The 9,151-nt window shown below is 33.9% G+C and overlaps 1 protein-coding gene across 2 annotated transcripts in view; it reads left to right on the top strand.

The window, feature by feature from the left end:
- The first annotated feature begins 443 nt into the window (after nucleotides 1–443).
- Nucleotides 444–9,151, top strand: part of DYNLT3 (dynein light chain Tctex-type 3) — an 83,771-nt gene continuing 75,063 nt past the window's right edge. The window contains exon 1 of one of the 2 annotated variants that reach the window (XM_053704627.1): nucleotides 444–606. In XM_053704627.1, coding sequence (XP_053560602.1) covers nucleotides 583–606 — 24 coding nt within the window. In that variant the 5' untranslated portion in view covers nucleotides 444–582. The remainder of the gene's footprint in view (nucleotides 607–9,151) is intronic. The other variant, XM_053704626.1, reaches the window with a different exon arrangement.

The following is a 9,151-nucleotide window of genomic DNA, read 5'->3' as shown; positions in this document are numbered from 1 at the left end:
TGGGCGGGGCTTTAGGGCAGGGGGGGGTGGTTAAACATTCCAATGCAGGTAATTGATAGCTGCAAAGTGTCCCTGGAAATTTTTTTCAAATGTTGGCAACTATGGTAAAAGCACGCATAGGTTTGGCTTGCATAAGCTCACTGCTATTTAGGGAGATTAAAATTGTAATTAAAGTAATTGTTAACTAAACACGTTATGTTTTACTTTTGTTTTATGCATGTTTATCAATAATCAGTCTAATTAACATTGTTGGTATTGTACGAATAATTTAAAAAGAAACTAATAAGAAACTAATCAGGGGGCTGCACCTATTACTGTATTTATACTTTACAAATTGAATTCTCATATCTGACCTCATGGTGGCAGCATCTCTAGTTATATACTATGTTATGAGCCCTTCATTTTTTCCAGTGATTTTTCTACAGCACAACTTTGAGTGTTGCTCCTCCCTTTCTGTATGACAGATACAAACAGTATACAGGAAGCTGGGGTGGGACAGCAGGCGGCGGATAGCTTGTGGCTTAAACCTGGGGGGAAATACACAGAAGAATTCTGCACCTGCACCGTAACCAGCACAACAGAATGGAAGAACAGAATAAAGTAGAGGTAATGTACAGTGTGTGTGTTCTGAGTGTCACAGTGAATGCCGCATGGCAAGGCTGGGTGATATCATATCTGCTGCTTTTTTTTTAACCCATTAAGTCCCTTTAGTGTGAAACTGCTCAGCTGTTTAGTTTTCTGAACTTAATTACTGTTTTTTGTATTAGAAGTGTGAGCGAACTTTTACATCTACAGTTTTGAACACCAAATTTGATAAGGGTATCCATGTTTATAGCCAAACATCAGTTTTACTTTTTTATTTAAATTATGATTAAAGACCTGTTTTTGTTTAATTATTTGCACTGGAATCATCATGGAAACGCAATTTAACTATATAAATTTGACAGGAGTTTAAAAAGAACACACTGAATACATTTTTATATTAAAGTGCATCTATAGGGGGCAGTTATAGTGAGCTTTAAAATACCCTTTACATAGTTATTCCAAAAACTAAGTAATTTATTCCTTAAGATAAACTTAACAACAGCTTTGCTAACTTTATTCACTGCAGTTTTTATATCAATAATCATATACATGTATTATGGCAACATGTTTGTAACTGTGTTGCAAGTCCAACTACAGTATTGAATAAAACCCCTATATAGGTTCTGTTTCCAACAATTTCTGTTTTTATGCTTGATGCACCACTGACATTCATGAGATACCAATATTCCCTTTTTTTCATTTATGTAATCATTTTCTGATTCTGCTATAAATCCCTCTTGCTGGATCATGACATGGTTGCAGATAAACCAGAAAGTAGAAACTTGCATATTTTTAATGGGCCATTATGTACACAGAGGAGTAAACAGGTATCTAAATGACACAGTCTCTATCACGCTAGAGCATGTATTTCTTCACTATAATTGTTTAATGCATCTTCACTGCTACATATTTATCAAAATATTGTGTTACAATTTGTTGTGAATGAGACCATGTAATGGTGGTCGTTGACAAATTTAGCAGTAAATTAAAGACGTTTAAAAATAAAACTTCAGAAACTGAGATTCCATCTTATAAAGCGACGTGATATTCTAAATGTTCTCTGTACTATCTAAAATACAATTTTTTTTTTAAATGTATTAGGTTTTTTTTATATTTAAGGCATTAATGTTACTGTGCAGAAAAAAAGGTTTTCTGTGTGAGCTGTCCTGATTTGACAATGACTTGGGACACAGTTGTACATAATTATGACATTGAGATGCTCTGCAACTTCTCTGGGGACAGTAGAAGAGCCACAATATTCAAAGCTAAATTGCAGGAAAAAGCAGGCAAAATAAATAATGAAAGTACAGTGTGTTTTGTTTTTACTGCATAATTATAATCATGTTACGTGAAATTACATTTAGAGTTTAATGTCCCTTTAAAGGAACAAGGGACAGGGGAGATGATGTTTCTCTTGCCTCCTCTATATGTATTCCAGGCTCATTAGCAAGACGTCAGACCATTCTTTCAGATATAACCTCATTACATTATAAAAAGAATGAAAAACACAGAACGCAAACTTAGATGATTGTGCAGTAACAATATATTAGGCCAGATCTGTAAACAGCTACATAGATATACAGAGTACATAAGAAAAAGGCAGGGAAACAAACAGAAAGAGATGAAGCAAAAGGAAAGAGGTAACAAATGTGTATATTAGTGACACAAACAAAAAGGAAGGGGCACATACTTACAAATAAGCCAGAGACCTGTTCAATACAGTTAAAGGGGCACTGAACCCACATTTTTTTCTTTTGTGATTCAGATAGGGCATGCAATTTTAAGCAACATTCTAATTTACTCATATTATCAAATTTTCTTCATTCTCTTGGTATTTTTATTTGAAATGCAAAAATGAAAGTTTAGATGCCGGCCCATTTTTTTTGGGTTGTTCTTGCTGATTGGTGGATAAATTCATCCACCAATAAACAAGTGCTGTCCATGGAGCCTGAACCAAAAAAAAGCTTAGATACCTTTTTCAAATAAAATATTTTATCATACATATATAAAAATATAAATATAGTCAGTTAAACACACGCACACACACATATATTATATATATATATATATATATATATATACACACACACACATATACAGTGTGTATATATACACACATATATATTATATTTAACATACACACACACACACCTATATATAATATATGTGTGTGTGTATATATATATATAGGTGTGTGTGTGTTATGTTAAATATAATATATATGTGTGTATAAAATATATATATATATATATATATATATATATATATATATATATATAATATATATATATATACACACACATATATATTATTTTTAACATACACACACCTATATAGTATATATACACACACACACATATATATATTATATATATATATATATATATATAATATATATATATATATATATATATACCCGACAACCTTACATATTTACCAATATGTGCATTGAAAGGGGATGCTGGGGACCCTGCAGTTGAAGTCATTCTTACACCTCTGAAATTATACTGATGGCTCTAATGCAGCCCAGTAAAGCCAGAATATATTGTTTAATGTTAGTAGTGGAAAGACAACATTGTGATTTCCTCATTGACTGTTTATTAAATCTTCCTTGTCCTGGAAAATTATCCTCTATTTTACCCAACACACCTTCTGTGTTCTCTCTAAACTTCCCTTTGATTCTTCATCTACTTTCTCACATGATGGATCTTAACAAATTTGTTAAAGGTCTAATATTGCAAATAATTGAAAATTGCAACCCTTTTGAGAACTTCGGGACACATATATGTAGTAGTTTTAATGCTAAAATGACCTTGCAACAACATTTTGCATCAGTAAAACATCTGCCAAAAGTAATAGGTATTCAGTGTGTGACAGGTGTGTATATGGTTAATTTCCTTTATATATATATATATATATATATATATATAATGTTCACAAAACAAGTTCCTTAAAGTATATTTCCTTTAATTGTTAGGCAGAAATTAAAAACAAACTGGAAAACTCATATGGTGGAGTGTATGAGCATATCTGGCCAAACGAAATGGGCCTTTGCTGCACTTATATGTTATTGTTACATAAGTATTTTTAGTCAAGTACATTAGATTTCTGGGTAAAGTTTTCTCTTTAAATAAAGAGACCCTCAAGAGCCATGGCAAAAATACAAAAACCCAGCCATTGTTTTAATGTAATACATCAGCTTAACAGGACATTGTTCTGCAATAAACACACAGCTCCCGGGCTGAACCCCCTTTGCGTGGGTTAAACACAGAGAGGTGTAGGGTCACTAGTTTTACTATTACAAATTAGAACATGTCATTTTTTACTATAAGGGCCCTTTAAAGAACATAACTGAAAGCTTTAAGAGACATGTACGTGCAAAAAATATTAGTTTTATTTATTATTGGACTGTTGCTTGCATAGAACTATATGTTTAACTCCCGCAAAGGGGGTAAACATAAAGTTAAAGGCCGATCTGGGGCATTAATATTCAAAACACCAACAGACCGATGAGAAATTGCCTGTTTGGGTTCGTCAGGTTCGTAGCCCGTCGGTCAGTTGATATATAATAAAAAAAATTGACTGAACCTTGTTGTGCTGACGATGCTTTGAATATTAGAAACCCACAGCTATATGTCCCCATTAAAATACAGGTTTCCCAGTAAACTCAGACGAAATGCCTAAATATCTGTCATGACTTTCTTAATAAAGACAAAAACCCCAAAAAACTTCCTGTTAAAACTGTAAGAGCTGGAGGATTGCATAGTATAATGTTAGAATATGTATGTAAACGGGATTATACTAATCTTCTGTTGTGTCATTAGGTGTGTATTTTTACTTATTTTAAGATTGTGATTGCGCATTCTCAATATTCATATTTACATTATATTGTGATCGCATTTTCATGTTTCACAATATTGCGACCTCATTCATATTTTATTTGTATTATTGCTATCACAGTGTAGCAAACATGTTCTATAATATATATCTATATCTACATCTATAGATATATATTAATATTACTATAGAACATGTTTGCTACAGTGTGATCGCAATTTTATAAGTAAAACACGATTGTGCAATAGCGATCGCAATATTGTGAAATATGAATATAGCTATTGCAAATGCACATTCTCAATATAATGTAAATAAAAATACACGCAAAAGACAAAAAAAATACAACAAAAGATTAGTATAATCACGTTTACAGTTTACATACTCTAACATTATACTATACAATAAATATACATTAAACATTATATAAACATATTTCAAATACCCACAATCCCCCTGCTTCTATAGGTGTATTATTGATATGTTTAATTCACTATTGTATTGTAAGACTTAGGGGTTGAGTGCCTGTTGACACATGTAAATTGTATCGTCATACAGTCCTGTTTTAAGGGATAATTTACATTACACATTTAATGTAGGTGGTGATGCTACTTTGAATATGTCGCTGGTATCAGAGCAGCATTGCACCCACTGAAATCTATGGTAAGTTGCCTCTCGGCGATGCTGCCTTTAAACAATACTGTCTGCCCTTTTGAATATTTTGCCTGCTTTCTCGAACGTTGCGACGGATCCCTTTTGAATCTTGCTGCCTAGTGGCACTTTTGATTATCAGGGCCTGGACCAGCAATTCACCACTAGGAGCTAGCTGAACACTTCTGGTGAGCAAATGACAAGAGGTGTAACTGTATAGCTGCCAATGACCAGCTAGCTCCCAGAAGTGCCTTGCTAAGACTGTCTACGTATGCTTTTCAACAAAGGTAGAAGGTCATTTTAATAACAGACATAATTGAAATGTTTCTTAAAATGTGATGCTCCATCTGAATCATGAAAGTTTAATTTTGAGATTCATGTCTCTTTAAAATGCTTCTGATTTTTATGGAATGGAAAGCAGACATTGTCCATCTTATGTCTAACGACTAATGGAGCTTTTAAAAGTGTCTCTTAGGTCTCTGAAGCTTTTAGTTAGGCTTTACAGACTCATTTGGATAGTGTGTCACCAGGAAAGGGATTGATGTTAATGCATCAGTTCCACAAGCTATTTAGTTATCTGATAGCAAACACCATGCACTATATGTTGTATCAAGCCCTAGATGAATGCAAGAACCTAACAACATATTAATAATCATAGAAATAATATTTATTATGTTGTAATGAAGAAATGTTACATATTTTTTTGTTATGAAAGTTTTGTTTAAAGCATATCCTACTGTAGTTATATGAGAGCCTATTTTAGATGGTTTCACTTGACAAGTAAGAAATTTAGATTAAAGGGCCGTAATAGTTGAAAAATGACATGCTTTAATCTATTAGAGAATGTCATTTTACAGCTATCGACCCTAGCCTGCTACCTAAAGGATTCAATTTAGAGTTTGATATAATCAACTACTGGCATAGGTAGGGTTTGTACCTTGCATTACTATATGAAGTAATGGGGTTAGGTCCCTTAAATATATATGTCTTGATTAAGCTTCATATTGATGAACTTATTTGGTGTATTTGAGCATACACATTTAGGGTATGTCTGGACTTAAATGCTACTATATGTTTAGTTTTATCCAAGTAGAGGGTTAACTTTCCCCGGGTTATACATTTTTATCATCATATGGGTATACAAAGTATTTTTAGTAGTTTTTATTACACATTGTACAGATTGTTGACTCCGTATTTGACATATAGTTACACCTCTTTTTGTTTCTTGGCTTCTACATTAAGAATATAGTGTCACTACTTATGGTACTTAGTTGTATGGAAAGTTACACAATTCTGTACTAATATCTATGTATGTATTCAAATAATAGACACAGTTAATTGTATTTAAATTTTGGTTGCATATTTGCACAATTTTTTTTTTTTTTACAACTTTGACAAGTGTGTATTTGTCTAAATTTATATATATATATATTTAACTTGTATCCTTAATGATTCCTATATTTATGATGATTCCCATGTATATATTGTTCATACCTTCTCTATTTTGAAATTAGCGTATATTTAGTATATATAAATATCATTATTATACTCATCCTTTACTTCATTAGTATCTGATTCAGTCATAGGGTTTCCCACACTAATGTATGATAAGCACCTTAAGGGTTAAAATATTGTGAGCTCTATTTAGTAAACACCAATCACAGAAGAGTTGCAGCTTTAAATAGCATGCACCTGTTACCTGTATTTTATGTCTAAGACTACGGTCTGATTGACTGCAATCGGCCAGACTTTGTTGTTGTTTTTTATTGCTCACATGTTGGAGTCTGCCTACTTTTTAATGGAATTCAAATAAATAATACTTGTTTTATTTCTACATGAGAGCTACTGGATTTTATTTGCACTACTGGTCTTATCAACTCGGCACTGCTTTGGATCTTTTTTTTCTATTTCTACGTGGAGTACTGGGACTCCATTCCTATTTTCAGTTCCTGAGTCACAGTGAGAGAGAGCTGTGAACGTTGCTGGGGGAAACCAGAGGAGAGACCTATGGTTCTCTGATGATGTAGAGCGGAGCCGCTCGATGTTTGTATATGTGAGAGATAAACGGATGGTGTATGGCTAATGGACACACGTTACACAAACTGACGGATGCAAGCTAAACAACGGGAGGAGGACAATACAGGTGACGGACTTCAGGAGTTATACAATTGCATTGATGACACGGTAACTACATTCCAATAGTCTCTGCAGCCTAGGTATGACCATTTGAAAACAGGGTTCACTATATGTGTGCGCATACACTTGTGTTTAAGTGCCCGTTTGTATGATAATTAATGGGGTCATTGGCTGTATGAACAGTAGACTATTAGGACTTTGCCATCATTGCTCCATGTTATGTGTACTCCTATGTACTTCTATCTATCTCTAAATCTCTGTATTGGTTGAAATTCGGGTCCTACCTAACACCCACATATATACCGCATGTTGCGATTAGTAACAGTTCCTTACACCCATAGGTCCTTATACAGAACTACAACTGATGTTCATGTGTTTTAACTATTGAACCTGTTCTAATGTATGTTTAAGCCCCACAAAGGGGTTAAACACACAGTAGAAGTGCTGCTCAGGGCCCGAGGGGCACTGCTGGTCCTGAGCAGGAACCTGGCTGTCACTGATCCAATCGGCAATACTAATTGCATGACAAAGATGTTCAACTAGCACTGTTGGATCAGTGATGGGTTCCATCACTTCTACTGTGTGTTTAACCCCTTTGAGCTGGGTCCATAGTCATAAAATTACATCTTCTAACACCTGATTTGCCAACAGCTGGGGACATTGACACCAATGCATTTATACAGGGCTCAAAATTTCCACTAGCCATTGGCGAGTGGAAATTTAACAGTGGCGAGTGAAAGTTAGTTAGTGAATTCTGAGTCTGAAGTCTGGTGGCATGTTGTAAGTAGCAAAGTTGGCACACTGTGTTTGTAGAATGTACAAATCCTATTGCAGCACTGTCAATCACACATGTTGTGCTATGTGCTAAATCTATTATCTAAAGGGATATTATATAACCATGAAAGTGCAAGGAAATGTTATTCCTCTAGGGCTGTAGGGACCCCCGTTCATTTGCTTGCACAACTGCAAATATCTCCCACAGCAATAATACATCTTATTATTATTATTATCGGTTATTTGTAGAGCGCCAACAGATTCCGCAGCGCTAGAATCTTACACATACAGACACAAATTTACGGAGAATATTGTTAATTAGGTCTTCTGTTATATTTAAACAAAAAAAAGTTCAGGGAGATTATGGATGGGCTCCTCATTATACCAGTTATAAAGCATGATATATATATGTTTTATTTATTTTATTTTCTCAAAGGGAGTTATCGTACACAATTAAAAAAATACCAATATATTTCTGTTCTCACATTTACCTCTTTATCTTGGTATCCTTTGTAGAAACTTTGCTCCTTTCAATGAGAGAATGTCTAGATAGGGCTCAGGAGTAAGCCTTGGTGCATAACATTGTTACAAACATTGTTCTAAACACTGGTGACATATAATGCTCAAGATGTTACACTCCTAAGCCTTTCTACGTATGCTCTCGTGGAGCAAAAGTTACCAGTAGATTTGACAATAATAAGTACATTTTTATGTGTTTTTTTGTTTGTGTTTTTTATTAGTATGCTTGATCTCAATAACAAAAGTTTAAAGGGACACTGAACCCAAATTTTTTCCTTCGTGATTCAGATAGATCATGCTATTTTAAGCAACTTTCTAATCTAATCTGGTATCTTTATTTGAAACGCAAAAATGTAAGTTTAGATGCTGGCCTATTTTTGGTGAACAACCTGGGTTGTTCTTGCTGATTGGTGGAATGTACCCACCAATAAACAAGTGCTGTCCAGGGTACTAAACCAAAATTTGGCTGGCTCCTTAGCTTAGATACCTTTTTTTTCAAATAAAGATAGCAAGAGAACGAAGAAAATTGATAATAGGAGTAAATTAGAAGGTTGCTTAAAATTGCATGCTCTATCTGAATCACGAAAGAAAAAAATTGGGTTCTGTGTCCCTTTTAACTTTGACTTTCATGGCCCTTTAAAGGGACACTAAA

This window comes from Bombina bombina, chromosome 3, assembly GCF_027579735.1.
Source record: "Bombina bombina isolate aBomBom1 chromosome 3, aBomBom1.pri, whole genome shotgun sequence".
In the NCBI taxonomy this organism is placed as follows: domain Eukaryota; kingdom Metazoa; phylum Chordata; class Amphibia; order Anura; family Bombinatoridae; genus Bombina; species Bombina bombina.
Note: the sequence above shows the minus strand (reverse complement) of the source record. Positions and strands in the feature narration are given on the sequence as shown.